This window comes from Aedes aegypti, chromosome 2 (genome assembly GCF_002204515.2).
Source record: "Aedes aegypti strain LVP_AGWG chromosome 2, AaegL5.0 Primary Assembly, whole genome shotgun sequence".
Classification (NCBI taxonomy): domain Eukaryota; kingdom Metazoa; phylum Arthropoda; class Insecta; order Diptera; family Culicidae; genus Aedes; species Aedes aegypti.
In genome coordinates this window covers 246,175,333-246,197,811 of record NC_035108.1, presented here as the reverse complement: position 1 = coordinate 246,197,811, position 22,479 = coordinate 246,175,333, and the positions used below count along the sequence as shown (strand labels likewise).

Below are 22,479 nucleotides of genomic sequence, written 5' to 3'. Positions count from 1 at the left end.
GAAATACAACACCTGTGATATTTTTTGATCATGCCTAATGCGTCAAAACACGACATGCTGCGTCGAAAAAGGATTTATTGATTCTTGATTTTGACATATGAATTAAATTGCTTAGGCGGGCGGTCTTACCCCGTCTTCCCCTAAGTGCTAGTTGCAGTTAAGCTGGCTCAGACCGTCCAAACAGCTCGAGGACCGAAGTGCGTGCTTTGGAATAAAGGGAAATGTCACTGATGACTAGTTCCTTCCGGAACTGCTGGTAGCTATCACTCACCTCGGAGTCAATGATTCCGTCCGTGGTCCGTTTGATGTGCTGATCGGCTTGGACGTGCCTCTACCCTTGATCTCCGTGTTGGATTTGCACGTGGGCGTATCGTTGGTGCCGCCTAATGAATCCCGACGGTACTTTTGGGGATCACGCCTCGTTTTCCTAGGGTTAAACGCCTTATTAACTGACTGGCCATTGCTTCCGGCCGAGCACTCACCTTTTGTTGGATTTTCCGAACAGTTTTTCTGCTTCCAAACTGCGCAGTACCGTGTTGATGCTCTGGGACAATTTACTGATTCGGTGGCGCTTGGCGGTTCTAACTGGGATCTGACTGAAGCCTTAGCCTTGTTGGCTTTCTGACCAATCTTAAAGTACACTTTCACGCGGTTTCACTCCGGCAGACTGGGCACTGACTTTTTCCAACGCCGGTCAATTTAATACTCCTCACGGACGTTGACGAGTGTCGGTGTGTGAGGACGAACGGATGCGGTTGGTTTTTGTTCAGTGGATGACCGATTTTCACTATCGTATTTGTTTTCAAGATAGAGTTCCCAGTGGGCTTGGATATTTTCGTTTGGAATTTATGCTATAAAGTATGCACGCATAACAAATACTACTCAATGCTAATACATAATTTCTATAATGTAACAGAAGATTTAAAAAATACGTCAACATTCAATATGTCGAACCATTCAAAAGATGTTTTTTGTAATGGCGAAAAGAGAAAAATATATGTATATATTTTAAATAATATGAAACAGGAAAGGTGCCGACACTTATAGTGACGAACCATACATAGTTTGTTTGAAAATTACAGAAGAGTAACGCTGTACATTTTTGTCTTTAGATGAAAACTTTTTGGTAGGATTTTTAAAATATATGTCAACATCCATAATGTTGAATCATTCAAAAGATGTTTTAGTAACGTTAAAGAGAGAAAATATATGTATATAGAAATTATATAAAACAGGCATAATGCCGACACTTGTAGTGACGAACCATACAAAGTTTGTTTGAATATTACATAAAATTAACGCTGTCATGAAAAAATGTGTCATTATAACCATGAAACGAGCTCACCAGTTGGTAATCCATCCTCGACTGAACACGTATATCTTTTCGCACTCACACAACGCGAACCGTAAAACTACTCGGCGTCTCGAAAACGAACCGTCTTGCTTGGGCTTTTCAAAACACTGCCCAGCAAACGCGCGAAACGAAAAACAAAAACAGACTCCCGACGTCCCGAAAACGAACCGTCTTACTTGGGCTTTCCGAAGCCCTGCCCAGCAAAACGCGCGAAAACGAACCACAAACTCCCGGCGTCCCGAAAACAAACCGTCTTGTTTGAGCTCTCCGAAGCACTGCCCAGCAAAACGCTCGAAAACGAAACACAAACCATCTTGTTTGGGCTCTCCGAAGCACTGCCTCAGTGAATGAATTGTCAACCAACATGTAACAAAAAAACCTGACTTAATCCACCGATGGTGAGACTGAACCCTTCTTACATTTCCATACAGGTATGAGATAATTATTATTCATCATTCATTTGGAACCTTGTACCAGTACAGTGGGGATTCGCTCGTTGGGGTTCCGCTACATGGAATGACTCGATGGTTGGATGTTCGCTGGTTGGAAAATATTCCAACTAAAAGCACTCAAATGTCAACAGAAAATGTCGAACTGACTTTGACGTCTGAGAATCGTCGCTTTGAAGTCTCCATATATAGAACAAATGCGTATGTATATGTGCGTTTTGTGGCGATTTGCTGTCCAGATGCGTTCGTGTGGAGCATTTTCACCAGCTGTCAGTCTTTCCTACTAACGGGTCGGATTCGCTAGATGGAAGGCAGTCGTGTTCCAACCAGCGAATCCCCGGTGTATAACTAAACTTTAGGATGTTGTGACTATGTTCTATCTGCCCTAATAGTTTAATGGTTTGCGAAAAAGTCCAGGAAACTGCACGTCTAAAGGCGGATATCGAACTTTATTAGTTTTCATACGCTTATTATCATAGTTTAAGAGGGTCTATAAACCCATGTTGCCATCCTGTAAAATAATATCGAAAAATAAAAAATTGATGTCCTAAAATGATTTTGCCAGCGATTTTTTAAGATTTATGTGCAAGTTTAAATTAAAAAAAGGGGAATTTTAGAGATATTTGAAAATAATGATTTTTATCTCTGTAATTTATAATTCGATTGCAATATGGTTGTGAATGATATCCGAGCTTTCAATCGACGAAAGAAGAGCTTAAATTGGATTAAAAATAGCTGAGAAATTGATCAAAATGTAAAAAAATGAATATTTCAGAGAAATTTTTTTCCAGTACTTTAGAAAATTCTTCCAATGATATCTCTGAAACTAGTAATCCGATTTCAATGAAAATTTGAAGGCTTATGATTGAATGTCAGAGCTTTCATTAGCTGATAAAAGAACTTAAATCGGTTCAAAAATGGCTGAGATATCGATCAAAATGCAGACAGTTGAAAATATTAGAATATGCTTTTCTAGTACTTCACGATACTGTTTGAATCATAACTCTGTAACGAAATGTCCGATCGCAATGAAATTCAATAGCGTTCTATGGGAATGTTGTAGCTTTCTTTTAGAGCTAAAAGTGTTTAAATCGGTTGACAAACGGCTGAGATAATTGAGTGACATTTTTTGTAACACACACACACATACACACACACATACACACACACATACACACACACGGACATGTGCTCAGTTCGTCGAGCTCTATCGATTGGTATATGAGACTTGGCCCTCCGGGCCTCGGATCAAAAGTCGGTTTTTCAAGCGATCTTTATACCCTTCTTATGGTTGTAAGAAGGGTAAAAAGGTATTTTTCTCTCTAGTTCTTGTTGCAACAATCCAATTCCACAAATCTCCTGCGTTCGAATTTTTAGGCTGTGGACTGCAATTTTCGAGAACTTTCTCTGCGTTGACAAGTATTGCTGCATTATCGAATAACTAGGGGGGTCCCGTAGCCTCGAGGTTACGCTTTCGCTCCACAAGGTCATGGGTTCGATTCCCAATCCCCCCACTCAAAAAAAAACTCCGTCCAGCCACCAGAAGACGCCGCACGAAGAACCGTGTATTGGGGAAGAACACATTCATCCTTCGTCAGTATCGGATGGTGACTGAGTCACACTGATCCTCTTTGTAGGCTGTTGCCTCACACAACACATAAACATGGCAAAATGAACCACCGCACACCAATGGACTTCGATATGGATATGGATTGGACCAACGACAGCACTCCCCTCTACCTGCTCGGTATGGGAGAAATTAGGCATTTCACGGCAAAATTCTTTGTCTTTCGCTCTTCAACAAAGCTTGAAAACAATGGTGCCAGTACCTGTCAACTTTGACAGGTACTGGCACCGTTGTTTTCAGATTTCCCGAAAGAGGGAAGAGAGAGATTTCCTGATGACGTCACCGTGCGATGGGCAATAGCAATAAGAACAATAAATAGATTCTGTATATGATACTCGGCATAGTAGTCGCGAAGTGCACGGAGTGCCTAACAAATAAAAAAGTAAGGAAAAAAATTATCGAATAACAACCATAACAAAAATATGATTTTGTATTCAAAATAACTGCACAATCACGAGTTGTAAAGGTTGCAACAATATTGCCCCCTGGGTTTATCAGGACATTTTTTTAGATTGTATCCCAATCTATGAAATTTACGACAAACGATTGTGAGCGCAAAAGAGAGAAAATGTTTTATTTATATAAACATAATGAAGATTTTGTGTCGTGTAAAAAAATAAACAATAAGAAGCAGAACTAATCTTTCCAGGATCATCGAATTGTTCATGTACCAAGAATACGAGAAAACGGTTTATTTTTTTATTTATTTTATATTTGTTTTATTATTATAAGAGACTGACATTTACGTAACATTTGCGTAAAAATTCACTTCAAGAATACGCTTAGTAAAGATTTGATTCATAGTATAATTTTTCCGCGAAATTTTCGTTCCTGGCCAATTCTCCCTTTTTGAGGTTTTGGAATTCGAAGTTTTCAACCCAACCCCTCGGAATATTACTTCGCAACAATGCTCCTTTTCGCGACGATTGTGAATCCCTGTTGCATATATTGATATCATTCTAGTATGTACTTACTTTTAAATTATCGTTTTCTTTATCGTACTTGTTCGGTTTACGCGTTCGACAGGAATGCTTACCGCCCAGATTTCTCTGTTTCCCAACCAATAATAGATTTGAAAAGCTAAAATAAGTTTATAAGCTAATATATGATTTCCTCCAAACCATACTCCCATGCATCGCATCTAGTTCAATATAAATTCACGATAAACGTACTAAGTCGGTGCTTTGGAGCATCCCTAAACTAGTAGGGGAAGGTGGTCCAATTCGGACCCTGTTCTAATTCGGGCCATCAAACATTTCTCAATACTATTATAAAGTTCGTGTGTACCGTTTTCCTACCCACCGGCTGGCTAGGATCTAACACAAAACATTTGACGCCTTTCACTTAATTCGTTTGATTTTTGTATTAGTTTGTTGTTTTGAAGTGCTCTAGTGTGCTATCGGTTAGCATTATTTCCAAGCTTCTGGAATTGACAATAATTCTCCAATCTTTCTGTGTTATTTCATAATCGAATCCCTCAAGCCTAAGCTTTCATCTGACCATATGGTTTTGAAATGTCTATGCACTGTTTGTGCTCAACTAGTTTGAACATCTCAAAATGTGCAATGATCCAATCCGGACCTTTTGATATGGTTCAATACGGACCTCTTGATTTTCAACGAACGAAGTCTATTTCAAAAGCTCCAATCCGTGAAAGTCTCCTCTACTTGCCAGAAAATGGATGGTGCCTTCGTTCCTGTTGCGGTCAAGTAAAAGTCTTCGAAAAATCTATGAAATACGGTAGTCCACAGAAAAAGAAATCAATAAATCAGCTACTTAAAATAATCTCTTTTAATACCACTGCCTATTTTGAATACAGCGTTCCAAATTTATATAACAATACGAAACAAAAAAAAACTTTTACGAGTGCTCAGAACAATACAATCAACTTTCCCTTACTCGATATAATGTTATTTTAGCATGAAAATAATCACTTTAATATAGCGTACTTTGACCATAAAATGAAAGTACGTCGATACTTCTCCAACTCGATGTCCCAAGATTCGATGCTGTCTCCTTCAGTTTCCCGAACAAGTTAACCTTTTCAACACGGTATTTTCATGCAATTGTTCTCACTCTTTCCGAAGGAAATCGTCACAATAACTTTTTACATCATACGTGACTACCCTTGGGGATGGGAATCAATCCCAGGTCCTCGGCGTAAGAGGCGTGTTTTCTAACCATTACATCAAGTCCGTCACTGATATGATTCTATATTTGTTGAAATTTTACTATATTTTAAGCAAAAATGGATTCTTACAAGAAGCTTCTTAATTAAAAAAAAATATTTTCTGTATCTCGATTTGTCCAATACACAATGTTCAGTTTAAAATCGAGTTGGGGAAAGTTCACTGTGCTCAATTTTGAATTAGTTTCAGATTTCACCCAAGTTTTTTTTTAATGAAATTCACATTTTACTTGAGCTGGTTCTGACTCGAACTAAATTGGAATTTTTCACACATTGAAGTGATTTTTTATGCTTGCGCTTATAGAAGAAGTTCAACAAGCTTTGATACCAAACAAATCGGAGTTTTATTTCATAACTATCGTAGTAAAAAACGATAAAATATGGGGTGGTCCGAATTAGAACATGGAGGGTCCGAATTGGAACAGGGTTGGTCCAATTCGGAACTTTTGCAGAACTTCGTTCAAACATGTCTAGCCATGTCCTGGTGGGAGATATCACAAAACTCTCTGAGAGAAAAGTTTGCGCGCTGAATCAGGCTTTCAAGAAAACATAAAACTTTTCATGCCGTACATCATGCTGAAAAGACATGATCAAAAAACTGTTACTAGGTCCGAATTGGACCATGTTCCCCTAACTTAAAGTTGATAATTCTAACTACTATTAGCTATTATAAATAATTTGGGACACGTAATTTTCATTACTTTAACCTTCTTGTAAACTTGTTGCTATTTGAAGGCTGAATAATGTCGTTTTTATAGTATTTATATCTCTGCAATTCTCCGGGCGGCATCAGGTGGCCGCATGTCAAAATAAATCGAGTCATGTGGGGATATCAACTCACTCTAGATCGACAAAACGCTATCAACATCCGCTAGATTACGAAGTTAGATAAATAGGAGCAAATGAAAAGTCTTATTATTTCTTAATTTGTTTTCCATTGTCCTATTGAGTTCTGTAGGCTCTACATATTTTGCACCACAAAATATATCCATATGTGCCGAGTCATGGAAAATGTAATCCCAAGCCCAGAGAAAAAAGGTTGACTCAAAACTTAGACTTTAATCCTCTTTTTGATGAATACTGTGCAATAGGTTCTAGAACATGATTCCATACTCATCAAAATAATCCAACACTCGACTAATTCTTTCATTATTAAAAGTATTGATAAACAATCAATTTACTTTTGAAACATGACTACAAAATCTAAAACTTATATCGAAAAATTTAGCCCATTTGCCCATTTGTTTGTTTAAGCACTTTTGGTCCTTCAAATTCGTTGTCAATAAGAACTACCCTTATCTAACTTTTTTCTTAGAAGATGCAAAGCTAGATTACGATCAATTTCCTTGAAGGCATCATACGTTTAGAACCAAGGAGAAAACTTTTTTTTCTAGTAAATTGTCGATTCTGTCTCTTATGCACTGATTTATCCTTTTGTTCCAATTTTCTTCTTAAAAAAACTACAGAGGCCTTCGTCATCGCAATTTCAATGCCATTCGCCACGCCACGCAGCGTGGTATTCATCAGTTGCAGCAACTGCACGCGCACAATAACCAGCATGGAGACTTCTTGATGAAGAACCGAAGCAGTCCGTTGATAATCCAAGGTTTACGTACTAACCCGAAAGGTAAGTACGATTCACGATGGAATAATCATACCACTAGATCTAACGTATTGTAATTTTCAGACGCTGAAAGTCACATTTTGTTCTTCGATATCGAAGGATTGATCTTCGAGCTGCACGCTGAAGAATACGCTGCCATGAGTCCAAGTACTCTGGAGGTAATATTATCTATTGAAGGAACAAAGATAGCTATTTGTACTGACTTCCTGTTCAAATTTACAGGCTGAAGGGCTTCTAATTCCCACCGGAACCGAAACGCACTCATCAGAGGCTGGCAAGAAAATCTCAGGTGAGTTTGAATTGAGAGCTTCCACTTACTTCTAATCAGTAAATAACCTTGTAACTAATCAATTGGGCATGGCATCCTGCCGACCACTTTAAGAAAAGGATTTAATTGGTGCTAATCGTCCTATATTGAACGCTATTTTCTTTCTCTCTTCTTCTATGCTAATACGAAAATGTCCTTTTGACAAAACCAACGACGATTTTGCCGAACAATTTGAATTTAGATTTCCTCGGTCGCGTGAAGAATAAAGCTGGCGACATGGAAAAAATTCTAAAAGAGAAAGACAAACACGGTTCGTTACAAAATGCCCTTTTTCTGTTGATTGTGCTAACATTGTTAGTGTGTAGCTCTGCAAGCTTAGAATGAATTTTATTGTTTTAGAGTTATTATACGTACATATGTATTAGATTAGACTGCATGTGAAACCAATGGCACTTAATATTCGCTTAAAATGCATGGTAGGCTGCGCAAATTGCCATTTTTTGTTCCGTATTTTTAAGAAATTATAACTTTACACATTAGTTAAAATAGGTACTTGAAAACAAAATTCTGGTGCAATATTTAAGTGTTAGCTTAGCTTTATTTTGCTTCAGCGTAACTTTATTGGCTTTATTTTCAAGGTACCGTCAGAGATAGAAGCATGTCTCTTTTTAAGACTTGTCACTATTTTCATGTAAGTCTCTACAATGTCTCTATTATTAACGATAGGTCTCTAAGCCTTATTTTTGAGAAAAATGGGCTCTAAAGTCATATTTTTGATACTCAGTAGACAAAGGCATTTTTTAATAAATTTCATCCAAAAGCCCTCAACAGCGTTTATATGATTATGCTGAACTTTTGTATAAAACGTAATCAGACGTAACACTGATGAATTTTCCATCGACCACACTTTGAACGGTCATTGCAAATTTCTCATGTTGCTTATCTCACAACCATAAATGATCCATAATTCGAATTTCTTTATTGATTGCTTAGAAAAGTTCTCTCAAATAACCCTGGTGTAAATCCTAGAAGATACAAATTCATACGTTCTACTGGATTTCCTCGACAGATTCCTCGATGAAGAGCGATGAAAAATCCTAGAAAACTTTATGGAAGAATCATTGGATGCATTCCTGGAGGACTGAGGACTTTCTTGAGAACTTTTAGAAATCTCTAATGGTTTCCAAAGACAACTTAAGGAAATTACTAGTTGTATTCATGGAGTTACTTACTTACTTGATACTTGATGGGCAACAATTCCTTGCTATTGCGTTGAATCTACGCCGAATGAAGAAGCCTTCTCCATTGGACCCGGTCCTGGGCCAATCGCTTCCAGTCGCCCTGAACGTTAAGCGACCTTAAATCCTCCTCAACTGCGAAAAGCCATCTGGTGCGCGGCCTTCCACGGAGGCGACGGCCTCTCCCTGGTTCCCTGCTGAATATTTGTTTAGCTTGACGTTCCTCCGACATGCGAGCTACATGCCCAGCCCACCGCAACCTGCCGTGTTTTATACGCTTAACAATATCCATTTCATTATAAACTTGGTATAACTCGTGATTCATGCGACGCCGCCAGATGCCATTGTCCAATTTACCGCCGAGTATTGTTCGCAGCACTTTACGTTCAAAGACCCCAAAAGCTCTCCGGTCGACCTCTTTCAACGTCCAAGATTCGTGGCCGTACAGAGCTACCGGAAGAATTAGAGTCTTGTACAACGCGAGTTTGGTCTTCGTCTGTAAGCTGCGGGACTTTAGCTGGTTACGAAGTCCGTAAAAAGCCCGATTCGCAGCTGCAATACGCCTTTTAACCTCGCGGGTAACATCATTATCGCAAGTCACTAGAGTTCCAAGGTACACAAATTCTTCAACTACTTCAAATATATCACCACCTATCACCACCTCACTACCAACATCACCTATGGGCCCACGATGTCTACCAGCGACCATGTACTTTGTCTTCGTGGTATTGATAATGAGCCCAATTCGCGTTGTCTCCCTTTTAAAAGGCACGTATGCCTCTTCCACGGCTCGGCGATCAATCCCGATTATGTCGATATCGTCCGCAAAACCAAGGAGCATATACGAACGTGTGATAATAGTGCCATTCCTATGCACGCAAGCTCTCCTTATTGCTCCTTCTAACGCTATGTTGAACAATAGGTTTGAAAGTGCATCGCCCTGCTTCAATCCGTCTAAGGTTACGAAGGATGTGGAAATCTCATCCGCAACACGTATACTTGATTTCGATCCTTCCAACGTTGCACGAATCAGTCTAATCAGCTTCGTCGGAAAGCCATGTTCCATCATTATTTCCCACAACTCGTTTCTTTTAACTGAATCGTACGCCGCCTTGAAATCAATGAACAGATGATGAGTCTGCAAGTTGTACTCCCGGAATTTATCGAGGATCTGTCGCAGGGTAAACATTTGATCCGACGTCGATCGGCCCTCACGAAAACCAGCCTGGTATTCGCCGACGAAGGACTCTTCAAGCGGTCTCAATCTGTTGAACAGAATACGTGACATTATTTTGTACGCCGAATTGAGGAGTGTTATTCCTCGGTAATTGGCGCAATCCAATCTATGCCCTTTTTTGAAGAGAGGGCAAATGAGGCCATCCATCCAGCTAGCATGCTAGCTTCCAGCATTCATGGAGTTATCCCGCACGAAATTCTCTAATGAATTCCTAGGAAATCTATATAAGAATCAGATTTCTTACGCGCCATACAAATATTTTTTTTTATTTTCATACAGAAAAAAATACAATGGGGGAGCTCCAAAATTGCCTTACGTAATAATTGGACCGCCCAATACATGTCTTGTCTCATCTAATACTTGTTCTTCATTCGAATATGGGATCGATTCGGATATGGGATTCGAGATCCTGGGAAGCGAGTTCTCGTCATTATTTCCAATGTTTCGGAATAGTCAAATGTAAAATTGCCGTCTTCTTCTTTAATGCTACTTAGATCATTTGAATGGTCTTTGGAGGTCTTTAGAAAGGACTTTGTGAAGTCTCGCAGCTGAAGGAGCGTTGTTGAAGTTTACACATGTCCGTCTCCAGTCATTGTGATTGGCGTGCCTTAGTTCTTTGTTGTATTGCAATTTTAGAGATAACTTTCCGTTCTACGGTTGAACAGAAAGCTACCGCAGCTGCCACATTACTGATTTTCACAAAGCATCATCGATTGGCTGCGGTGATACCTTGGAAACCACGCTGATGATTGTTGTTATCGGCTGTTTTTCAAAGCCGTGGACTCTACTAGCATACTTTGATTAGATGGTTTCGTGCAATGATACAATGATTCCCAAGCTTGCGGTAGAAGTGATCTTTGATGTATTGAACAATCGCTTGGATTTCTCACTCAATTCTGCCAGCTTGTTATTCCACCAAGGCACATCCCTGTTAGATGACATTCGTTGAATAGGACAGCTAGTATTATAAGATGATATGATTTGGTCAATGATCCCATTAGAGGTATTTTACGGTGGCGAAACAGACGTAAACTGTTCAACGTTATACGAATTCTTATTCGTTAAATTAAAACAATAGAGATTCCAGTTGTTTTTCTTGGGTTCCTATTATAGCTATAATAGCTTTCTGTAATTTCTAATCCAGCTTCAAAATCGAGCCCAATTTGTTTATGATCTGACAGAAACATGTCAGTTCTCCATTTTCTACGATAGCAGGTCATTCCTGATAGTGAGATTGAGAACCTCCTGTCTGATAACATTTTCAAGAAGGAGAATCCCCTCTATTACATATGTCTATGTTGTTAGACGACATGTGGTTTAAGAGAGCTTCGCCTCTTTCGTTAATATTGATGCTGTTCCTATCGGCCCCTATCGAGACCACATCACAGCAACAACCGGAATATCCGATTCCGTGTAGCCTCTGCCATCATCGATAGTCGCCTGCTCTACGGATTGGAAATCACATATCTGGCTATGAACAAACTGATCGACGCGCTATCCCCGATCTACAACCGATATGTACGAATTGTCTCGGGGCTCCTCCCTTCCACTCCGGCCGATGCTGCATGTGTGGAAGCCGGACTCCTACCTTTTCGCTTCCTCGTCACCGTGACCCTCTGCACGAAAGCAGCCACCATCGCAGAGAGAACCGCGGGAAACCGCAGAACTCGCCTCATGGATGAAGCAGACCGTCTGCTAGAGAACACCACCGGCTTGCATCTCCCACCAATTGCCAAAACACCCTGGTGTAGTGAGCGAAACTGGCGCAGCTCAAATCTTAAATTTGATGACAGAATAAAAAACAGCTTTAGAGCAGGAGACTCATCCATTCGGTTGCGAAAAACCGTCGCCGAGATTCTACGGAAAGACTACTCAGCACACCAGCGTCGATACACTGATGGATCGCTTTCCGTACGAGGTGTTGGAATAGGTATAACGGATGAAAACCTAGCAACCAGCCTCAGCCTCCCTGGACAGTGCTCAATCTTCTCCGCCGAAGCAGCTGCTATTTTATACGCCGTCACTGCACCTACTACTAGCCCAATAGTTATCATCACCGATTCAGCGAGCTGCTTCACAGCGCTCCAGTCTGAAGCCCCCCGTAGCCCGTGGATCCAGGGGATAATAAAAAAAGCTCCTAACGATGTCACCATAATGTGGGTCCCAGGACATAGTGGTGTTCCTGGTAATGCAACCGCAGACTTCCTAGCAGGATCCGGCCCTTCTGGCCCTCGTTACAGCACTAAGGTGCCCCTTGCCGATACTCGACGGTGGGTGAAATCAACCATACGCCAGACATGGCAGGCAGAGTGGGCGAACTCACGAGGGGCCTACCTGCGAAAAATCAAACGAAGCACTGATGCTTGGACAGACCTAAAGTCAATGAAGGACCAAAAAATAATTCCCCGGTTGAGAACCGGCCACACAAGAGTGTCCCACAATTACGAAGGAAATCCTTTCCATCGGACATGTGTGGTATGTAACACGGGTAACACAGTTGAGCATTTTATCTGCAATTGCCCAGCCTTTGATGGCCCCAGACAGATGTATGGGATTTCTGCTAGTATTCGAGAAGCTCTGCAGGACGACCCCTCTTCAACGGCGGCGCTTATCTCGTTCATAAAGGACGCCGGATTATACTTTAAGATTTAGAGTTAGCGTCCTTGAAAAATTTTACGTTATCGTAACTCACTATTTGTTGTACACGTAAAAAAATCCGTTCTGATATTCGTGAACAAAATATCATAGGAAACAGAACGCACACCTTATGCAGATTCGTGATTTAGATCCTGTCATCGTGATTCAACACATTTGATTTTCATGAACTGTTTTCACTAGTTCGGGAACAAACATCTTGTTTGTATTCTGGCATCCTTGTTTCGAAACGCTCCCAACACCATGATTTTAAAATCACGATACCGTAAATCCAAAAATTAATATTTGTGATTTGGTTCCTGGCAGCGCGAACTCTGTTCACGCGCGCTGTCAAACATAATAACGCATGCGCAAAACTAGTAGTCAACAAAACAGACCTGAGTGCAAAACTGCAGTTCATTTTTTGGCAGAAACTTTCTTTTTTCCTGCTAAATGTTTAGATTCGGCTGGAATATTATTTAAATATGACTTATCCAGACGTTGTTCCTGCTAAAAAAGAAGCCTGCTGCTAAAATGGAACGATTGCGTAGCTGATACGTTTCATTTCGAGTGCGTTGCTGCCTGTTCAATGGGACAAACGACGTACATTTTTTGATGCTACCCCTTCAAATTATGCAGTTTTCTGGGCTGTTAAAAGTTATACAACCTGTTCATTTACAAATATTGTGCCATAATGGTAAATTTTGTGCTAATTTGAAGAAAATGTCCTAAAATAATCTTCCATGAAATGGGCATTGGAAGGGAAATCAAAATTGGTCATTAAAATCACGGATCGCAGAACGCCGAACGCGATCCAGAACAATGTTCTGGTTCTTGTGAACGGAGTTCTTGTTTGTCAGAACAAATATCACGTTTCAATGATTTCTTTAAGCGGTCTGTGATAAGATCAGCAGCGTTACGGATAATTTGTGGAACTTTGTTCCCGAATCTGTGATTTATGTTCATGGTGTATTTTCGTAAACCGAAAATAAGCTTGTTCCTGGATTCGTGACTGATAGTGCCTATTTTTGGGAACGGTTTTATTTGCGTGTAGTCCCGTGATGTACATGTTTTGTAGTCAGAACCTATCGCGGCGCAAACATTGATTCGGACCACTATTACCTTGTGATGGTTAAAGTGCGCCAAAGACTTTCTGTTGTCAACAACATTCGGTACCGTCGCCCGCCTCGGTACAATCTGGAACGGCTCAAGCTACCTGAAGTCGCAACTGATTACGTGCAAAGCCTTGAAGCAGCATTGCCGGAAGAGGAAGAGCTCTCCGAAGCCCCTTTTGAGGACTGCTGAAGTAGTGTGCCGCGAGCCGAAATGTGTCGGGATAAGGATGGAGGTATCTTGACGGACGAACGTGAGGTGATTGAAAGGAGGAAGCAGCACTACGATAAATACCTGAATGGCGCAGAGGAGGAAGGCCAAGGCAACAGGAGAAATGGCTTCATTAGTACAGCGGATGAGGGAGACGTGTCAACTCTCACAATAGATGAAGTTGAGGATGCTATCAAACAGTTCAAGAACAACAAAGCAGATGAAAAGGATGGTATTTTCAGCGGAACTTATTAAAATGGGCCCGCACAGGTTGGCTACGATTGATAGCCAGGATCTGGGATACAGAACAACTACAGGAGGAGTGAAAGGACGGAGTAATATATCCAATATACGAAAAGGGTGACAAGCTAGAATGTGAGAACTATTGAGCGATCACCATTCTTAACGCAGCCTATAAAGTGCTTTCCCAGATCATCTTCCGCCGTCTATCGCCGTTAGCAAGCAGATTTGTGGGAAGTTATCAAGTTGGTTTCGTGGACGGGCGATCGACAACAGACCCAATCTTTATGTTGCGACATATCCTCCAAAAGTGTCGCGAATATCAAGTCCCTACGCACCACCTATTCATCGATTTCAAAGTGGCCTATGATACCAACGACCGCTAAAAGCTATGGAAAATTATGGACGAGAATGGTTTTCCGAGAAACTGACTAGGCTGATTAAAGGAACGATAAATAGTGTACAGTGCTGCGTGAAGATATCGGATGCGTTATCGAACCCGTTTGAAACACGCAAAGGACTTCGACAAGGCGATGGTCTTTCCTGCCTCCTGTCCAATATTGCCCTAGAAGGTGTTATGAAACGAGCAGGCTTCAACATGCGTGGTACGATCTTCAATAAATCCAGCCAGTTCATCTGTTTCGCTGACGACGTGGACATTGTCAGAGGAATGTTCCAGGTGGTTGCTGATAGTATACCAGGCTGAAACGTAAAGCAGAACGGGTGGGATTGAAAGTGAATACGTCGAAGACGAAATATCCGCTGGCTGGAAAAACCGAGCGCGATAGAGCTGGCATTGGCAGACGCGTGATGATCGACGGAGATGAGTTCGAGGTGGTGGACGTATTTGTCTACCTCGGATCATTGGTAACGTCGGATAACTACTGCAGCAGAGAAATTCGAAGACGTATCATTGCCGTGCTTACTACGGGCTCCACAAGACCTAGCGGTCTGGTAAACTCAACCTTCGTACTAAGTGTATCATGTACAAGACGCTGATAAGACCGGTAGTCCTCTAGGGGCATGAGACGTGGACAATGCCGGAAGAGGACCTGCAAGCACTAGGAGTTTTTGAAAACGTGTGCTTAGGACGATTTTTGGCGGAGTATGTGAGAACGGCGTATGGAGGAGAAGAATGAACCACGAGCTTGCGCAACTCTACGGTGAACCCAGTATCCAGGAAAATAAACAGAAATAATACCGTAATCCGGGGTATCACTGATCAGCGGGGTAACATCCCAAGTAACCATGGAGCATTATATAATTGCATATATAATGCAGCTGCATTGCCGTAAGCCTACCATTAAAGTAGTTTAAAAGTGGAAAAGGGCACTTTTACAGTTAAATTAATGCAAAAGGACGATAAAGCAATGAAGCAACTTATAAAGTAATATTAATGCAGCAGTACAGTTTTTAAAGTGATGTTAGTGCATTGATACATTTGTTATGTAGGGTTAATGCTTTATTGCTTGACAGCACTTGAAATTTGTTGAATAAAAGCAATGTTGCATCAATGGTGTTGATATGCAATAGAATACGTGCAATGTTATAATGCTCGTGGTTACTTGGGATTGATCGGAATGACTCATCTCGTAAAAAGTTCGTGTCATCATTTATTGATGGAACATTTCCAAATATTCATAAGCTAATAAAAGTGAAGATTTTTGCGAAAATTGCGTTTAACTTTTCAAAACAATGATTTCAATGGTTAAGGATGACACTATGGGGTGAAGTTGATCACTTTTGTGCCATTCTGTTCTATAATTCCTAGTAGGATCCATGTATTATCATCCAAATATTTTTATAACCTGTACTGGTTGAATGTTTATCGAATTATATAAACGTAATTTTGACGAAATGTTATCATAATAATAAAAATATTTTTTAGAAATCAAAAAATGGAGTTTTTGATTCCGGGGTGAAGTTGATCAATTACTACGATAGCTTTCCTAAAATAAAGCGATATGCTATTCGAAGGATTTGGGGTCACTGAATCTGAATCAAGTCCCAAAAGTCTTACAACTTATTGATAAATCGGTCAATTATAGAGTTTTTTTTTTTTTTTTTCTTTTTATTATTATTATTAAGGCACTCCGTGCTCGTGGCCACTGCTGTGCCGGAATCAGTTTTAACTGTATCTTCCTTACCGATACAGTTCTATTTTTAACTAATCTATATTTACATCTGCTTTCATTCTCTTCTGCTCTTTTGCTCTCACACCGAGCAGGTAGGAGAGTGCTCTGCTGTTAGTCCAATCGATTTCCATAAGCCATAGTCCATTGCTCTTGCGGTGGTTCGTTTTGCCGTGTTCCTGAGTCGTTTGAGGCTAGCTGCCTGCGAAGTGGGTCAATTCGTCTCATTCACCATCTGATATTGACGGAGGATGGATGTGCTCCCCTATGCACGGTCCTCCGTGCGGCGTCTTCTGGTGGCTGGACGGGTTATTTTTTGGAGGGGCTGGGAATTGAATCCATGACCTTCCGCTTATGAAGCGAAAGCGTAACCTCAAGGCTACGGACCCCCCTAATTATAGAGTTGAATGTTGTGAATTACAGAATGCACCACATTAAACGCCTAAAGGTATGCAATTTTCCTTCGAATAAGCAACTCGCTCACAAATAGAACGTGTTTTTGTTCTGAAAATGAAATTTATCCTTACGCAAATTCAAAACTGAGTTCACAGAACATATCTGGAATGTATGAAACAGTTTATTTAAATGTTGTTTTTATATAGCCTTGGCAATGGTCGATTGTTTGAAGAGGAACCCTTTAACAGTTCATCAAACATTTCATAAAAAAAAAACTGTTTTTACATGATATTATTATCTTGCATGTAAAAACGAACTTCAAAACATCAAGAGCAGATATCAGGTAATGTGACATCACAAAATTTGTGATAATTGAAATCGGACCATAGCTCTCTTGACAGTTTATACATGTGGGTACGGGAATGATCAACTTTTCCTCACTGATCAACTACACAGTTTCACATAAATTCTGCAAACGATATGAGCAAGGATAATGCGTTTCTTACTAAAAATGACATCGCTGAAAACGATTCCGTTGTCAACATTTTCATAAGTATGCTCAATTAGACAACATTAACGAATTACTGTTAAGAATGTTGAATTCCCTTAGGAAATTGCCTACTTTTAGGCGTATTCCGTGGTTCGAGGTGTTTTTTATTGTAAAATAACTCAAAAAATAAATGACTTGTAAGCGTTTGGCCTTCATATTCGGCTTCAGAGGCCACGATTTTAGTAAGTAACGACATTTTCAATATCACCGAACGTTGTTTACATAGGTGATCAATGTTACCCCATATCAGCTAAATCAAAAAATCGCATAAAACATTTTTTTAAACATGCCTCAATCTTTCAAAAAACAAATACAGTATGTAGTTACGAGCTATGGGTGGCAGTACTTGTTTTAAAAATATAAAATTTGCAGCATTTGCATTTTTAAACGAAATTTTTAAGAAATTTTCAAAAAAAAAGATCATTGTTACCCCGGATTACGGTACCTCAGTTTTCCTCTGTATAATTCTTTGCGAATTACTTTGATCACAACAATGTCTCTACATATAAATTCTGTAAATGGGACAAATTTTGTGTCCTTATTTAGAAGAATAACTGTATAATTTTTATAAGTTTCATTGTATTGTAATATCTGAGTTAGTTTCTTGTGAAATACCTAGAGAAACCATTGATTGTATCCTATAGTAATAAAAAGACATTCTTAGAAGTGCCCTATGAGAAAAGTATGCTCGGATCTACTGATGATTTTTTTATATAAAATTCTCTTACGGATTGAGTAGACCGCACATAAGACATAATTTTGAATATTATGTTTTGAAGCGCGTTTTTCAGTTATCTTGTTTAGCTTGGCTGTAGCCTATAGTTTCAAAAAGCCTGATGACATAAAATAAAAACCTATTTAATAGCTTTTGATGTTTATTACATTGCTTTAAGATTCACTGCTTCAATATATTATTGTTTTGTTAAATTATGACAGATTTATATTATAAAGCACAACTCAGCATGAGTTCACTGTTAGCCGATGTAGCATCCCTCGAACGCATATTCAGTGTAATTGCTTGCTTATTACAAGTATAGGAAATATATGTTTTCCCATTCAAAAAAGTAACTATTGGGTAATTTTCGTAGGAATACTGGCCAAAATGAAGGAAGGTGCAGAAAACGTTCAAACCAAGGTTCAGGCCAAATTGGACAGTGTGGTTAAGAACGTTGGTGATTCGGGTAAGGGTAAGTTTCGTTACAGCACCCTAAATCATCGTTTTATGCACAATCCACCACCTTTTTTATATTAATTTATTGTTTTCTACATGATTTACAAACTTTTTAGTTCACATCTAGCATGTTAGATTAGATCTTCTTAGTTTATTCGTTGACGGATGCATTCAGCTGTCATGTATTCTAGTTCATTCAAACCATCCTGGTAGCTCACCAAGGTGTTGCTGTTACAGGTCTGCTCGTAGTGACCTTTACAGCTATCATAGTGATAGGACATGTAATCCCTTAGTTGTTGAGTCCTACTCAGGAAGTTACTGAAGCAGGTCTTTATCTGCAAAATATGTAAAAATATTACAAGGTAAACCTTATTAGCATGTAGTGAAACCGACCTTGGAATAGTCCTGAATGTTGCTGGTCAACACGAGAAGATTCATTTTCAGGTGGTGCAGATAGTAATCGGCATTTGCGCGAATTTTCGGATCGACACCAGCCAGTGTCGTTTTATTGAACAGCTTCATCATTTCGTCGTACGTTTTCCGAGAGTTGAAGTACACGTCTTTCTGGCTGGATTTTGCGGACGTTGATTTCTTAGATGCTTTAGCTGGAACCTTTTTTGCAGACTGCTTTTTGGGTCTGTCGGTAGTATGTGCTACCTTCTTGCTGGACTCTATTTGTTCTTGAAGCGTCTTCTTAAGTTTTTCAATCTCATCCAGATATTTAGAACATTGAACCTCTGAAAAGGAAGTCAGAGCGATACACGGTTCCATTGAAATTACGGGGATAATCCATTTCCCAAAAAGACGTTTCATCGCATAAGGATGTTTCGCATTATGGTTGTTTTGCATAGAGAAAACAGGTAGCATTTAAAAGAAAGCATATAACTCTAATTATGCCAAACATTCTTATGCGAAATGTACAACCTGCAAAATAACTAGTATATTGTGCGTTTGTTGTACATTGTGAACTATAGATTACCTGATTTTAACAAAAGCTAACAAAGTGTTACTTTGTTGATATCTTCTCCTCTTTATATTTTATAACAAATAAATAAGCAAAACATACTAGCTTGTTATAAAATTTTAGAAAAAGTGCAAAAAATAAACACAGGTGCGATTTAATAGAATGTGTAAAAATTATACCAATTTTTTATGGTGCAATAGAGCTCGATTTTGTATGAACTATACTCAATTTTGCGTAACATTTTTTATGATGTAGTAGGGTTCCGTACTGCCCATGTTCGCATAGTCGACGTAAGTACCAATATGATCAAAATGCATGTTGTTTTCATTGATATGCATTCTATATCTAATAATGCACTCGTTGAACATGCACTTAACTGTTCTAAAAATGTTTGAATTATAAAAGGAAAACGGATTGAAACAACAACTTCTCCGAACAAACAACCGGTTTACGTAGTGATTGGAAGGTAGCGTACAAACCAGGTTGCTATGACCGTAACATGGTGTTTACGTCAATTTATCTATATAATTTGAATAATTTGAAGATGACAAAAGTAAGAAATTAATCAAAAAGTCTCTCCCAGGTAACTTTTGAATTTTAATCTTTAGCAAATGCACAGATTATTTGACCGAAATTGTAGAAATACCGTTTGGATTCATGTTACGGACAGCTTCATATTCCGGACACTCTACTTTATATGGGAAACATTTCAAGCGAAATATTTCAAATTTTGCCGTTTAAAAGTTCTCACTTTCGAAGTTAGTTTTGACAAATATTCTCCATGGATACAGTGGTGAACGTGGTTGAACGATTTTAATTGATAATCTGACTTTTAATTTTATGATTTTCAAGAGTTGTCCGGAACTCGATTCAAAGTGTATGGGAATATGGGGCAAAAATAAGGAAGCGCCCGGATAAGAAATATGAGAAGTCAACACATTTCTGTTTGTTTCAAATTATTCATGTTGCGGAATAAAAATCTTCACCCACCATTCAAAAGTTAAGTGTTTTGAAGTCTCGATAGCGTGGGAAAATTATACAGAATGATTTATTTAATATACTTTTTGATAAGTTATACTTCACTGAGGCCTTAAGTGCCTGTAATATGAATAAAAACAGTAAGAATGCAGCTAGGAACAAAAAAAAGCATTTTTCAACAATGATTGTGCTGGTGGTTATGTCGACCATGCGAGTGTGAGCAGCGTTTATTATATAGTTAGTAACAACAGTTAGTAGAGTAAGATTGGGCAAAAGATTGAACATAACAGTTGAAAAGAAACAAATACCACAGAATGAACCTTTCTCATATTGGCTACAATTTTGCTGCATTACGGTATGTCCATCTTCCTTGATAGCCGGGGCACCAGCGTACCGGAAGTTTTACCCCGACCGGAATCGCTACCCAGCTATATCTCCTGTTAGCCGGGGCCCCGTCGGTCCGGACGTCTCCCACACCGGAACTGGCGGACTACCTTCGGCGCCGGGGGTCTGGCACACACGCTCACTCTTCTGGACTACGTGGAAAGTCAAGGCTTGCTAGCAGTCGGGACGGCTCTATCTGCTACCCCGAGGGACTACGTGGGAAATGAAGTTACGTACGAGCAAGCAACCGTCCAAGCACCCAACCCCAGCGACCTTTCCAGTTCGAATAACATTATAAGACAATTATCGCCCCTTGCAAGTCCCTTTTTTCCCGCCGCCGGGACATCTCCGCACTCGATAGAATTATACTCCGGTCCTGCCATATGGGGAGCTCTGTCTTGTTCGGCAACCAATGCCGAGATTGCAGTACCTGGTTTCGCCGTTGAATCATCTTCAACTGTGGTGAGTTCACCTCTCGGGCCATACACTGGGGATGCTCTGGCGAATTCGTACTCCGATACCACTCACTACCAATCTTCTCCCGCGAATAGAAGCTACTCCTTTCTGGCATTGCCAAAATCGTCCAAGTTCTGCCTACAGTGGAACATGAACGGCTTCTTGAACAACCTAGCGGGTCTTGAACATCTGGTGAGCAACGAATCTCCTTGGATCCTGGGACTACTGGAAGTCAACCATGTTGCAATCGAGCAGCCTAATCGGTCCCTGGAGAACCAAACTTCCGTTTAAGTTTAAAACTTAATCGATTGGTCACTAGCTGGTGGTAACCAATCGATTAGGTTTTCAGCTCAAACGGATGTTTGGTTCTCCAGATCCTATACTTTGTAGCTGTTTTCTGGACGAGCCCATCTGCCTCGTTCTGTGTAAAGTGCAGTAATACTAGTTTTTTCTAACTTGGATCTTTTTTAATGTATAGCTAATTAGTCTAACTACTTACCTAAACTTATTGGCGGGGTCCACGGTTTATTATGGCTGTAATTGATTATTGAGTTTGCTAAAATATATAAACGTATAAATACATTTGCTTGGCTTTTGAGACGTTTGAAAGATCAGTAGTTATCGCTAGTTATCAGCTTAGATTTTGAACTACATAGAGACATTCGAATTTGTATTTCGATAGCCTCTAGAAGCACGCTTTGTACAGCTGAATTAATTTCTTGGAATTGAAAGAATTATCTTGTAGAATACTTACTTGGAGCCAGTTGGGAACTTCCCTCTGAACCTGGCAATGGTGATATCCCTTCAAAAATTATTTCATTATTTATACCATACGAGAAGTGTAAGCTTTTTCAGTTCTGTATCTCACGTCTTCCATTAAACGATGGAGGTGGTACGAAAATCCTGGCCACATCGTTTCCTGCAGCTTTCAAACACTTTGATTAGAATGAGATATCACAAGAGTATCACATATTGCTTTTTTGTCACCTTTATTGTCTTTATTTTGAAATGTGTAATTTCCGGCTAGTATATCTGTTGAGTGATTCCGTCATGAGAGCAATTCAATGAAAAAAGGAAATCTTCTTTGCTAAACTTACACGAAACTCCGGATCGTTTTTGCTCGAATGGTCGTTGATCCTGCACCACGTCGCTTCTTGAAAGTGCACATAACACACAGATTATAAAAAAGAGACTTATCTGATAATATTTGCACATTTTGAAATAGCACTCTGGAATGAGTTACTGGAAAGACGACTTTTATAGGCT

General features: G+C 39.7%; 2 protein-coding genes and 1 long non-coding RNA gene across 8 annotated transcripts in view; 1 reads left to right on the top strand and 2 right to left on the bottom strand.

The window, feature by feature from the left end:
* The window catches only part of LOC5578153 (WD repeat-containing protein 7), a 75,578-nt gene that overhangs the window by 37,745 nt on the left and 15,354 nt on the right, over positions 1-22,479 (top strand). The window contains exons 7-11 of one of the 5 annotated variants that reach the window (XM_021844703.1): positions 7,085-7,245; positions 7,306-7,400; positions 7,465-7,531; positions 7,752-7,820; positions 18,349-18,441. In XM_021844703.1, the coding sequence (XP_021700395.1) occupies positions 7,085-7,245; positions 7,306-7,400; positions 7,465-7,531; positions 7,752-7,820; positions 18,349-18,441 (485 nt within the window). Of the gene's footprint in view, positions 1-7,084; positions 7,246-7,305; positions 7,401-7,464; positions 7,532-7,751; positions 7,821-18,348; positions 18,448-22,479 lie in introns of all 5 variants that reach the window. The other 4 variants (XM_021844702.1, XM_021844704.1, XM_021844705.1 and 1 more) reach the window with 4 other exon arrangements.
* LOC110676516 lies at positions 104-901 on the bottom strand. Its single transcript, XR_002500470.1, has 3 exons — positions 483-901; positions 272-427; positions 104-204 (listed from the first exon to the last, which is right to left on the bottom strand). It is a non-coding gene; the product is annotated as an uncharacterized LOC110676516 (long non-coding RNA).
* On the bottom strand, positions 18,337-22,464 carry LOC5578154. Of its 2 annotated transcripts, none has more exons than XM_001663675.2 (7): positions 22,311-22,462; positions 22,201-22,245; positions 22,082-22,132; positions 21,968-22,015; positions 21,713-21,769; positions 18,825-19,168; positions 18,337-18,766 (listed from the first exon to the last, which is right to left on the bottom strand). In XM_001663675.2, the coding sequence occupies exons 1-7, from the start codon at positions 22,426-22,428 to the stop codon at positions 18,578-18,580; spliced, it is 852 nt and encodes a 283-aa protein (XP_001663725.2). In that variant the 5' UTR covers positions 22,429-22,462; the 3' UTR covers positions 18,337-18,577. The 2 variants fall into 2 exon arrangements, with proteins under 2 accessions (XP_001663725.2, XP_021700399.1); XM_021844707.1 differs by having other exon boundaries at positions 18,479-18,766; positions 22,082-22,138; positions 22,311-22,464.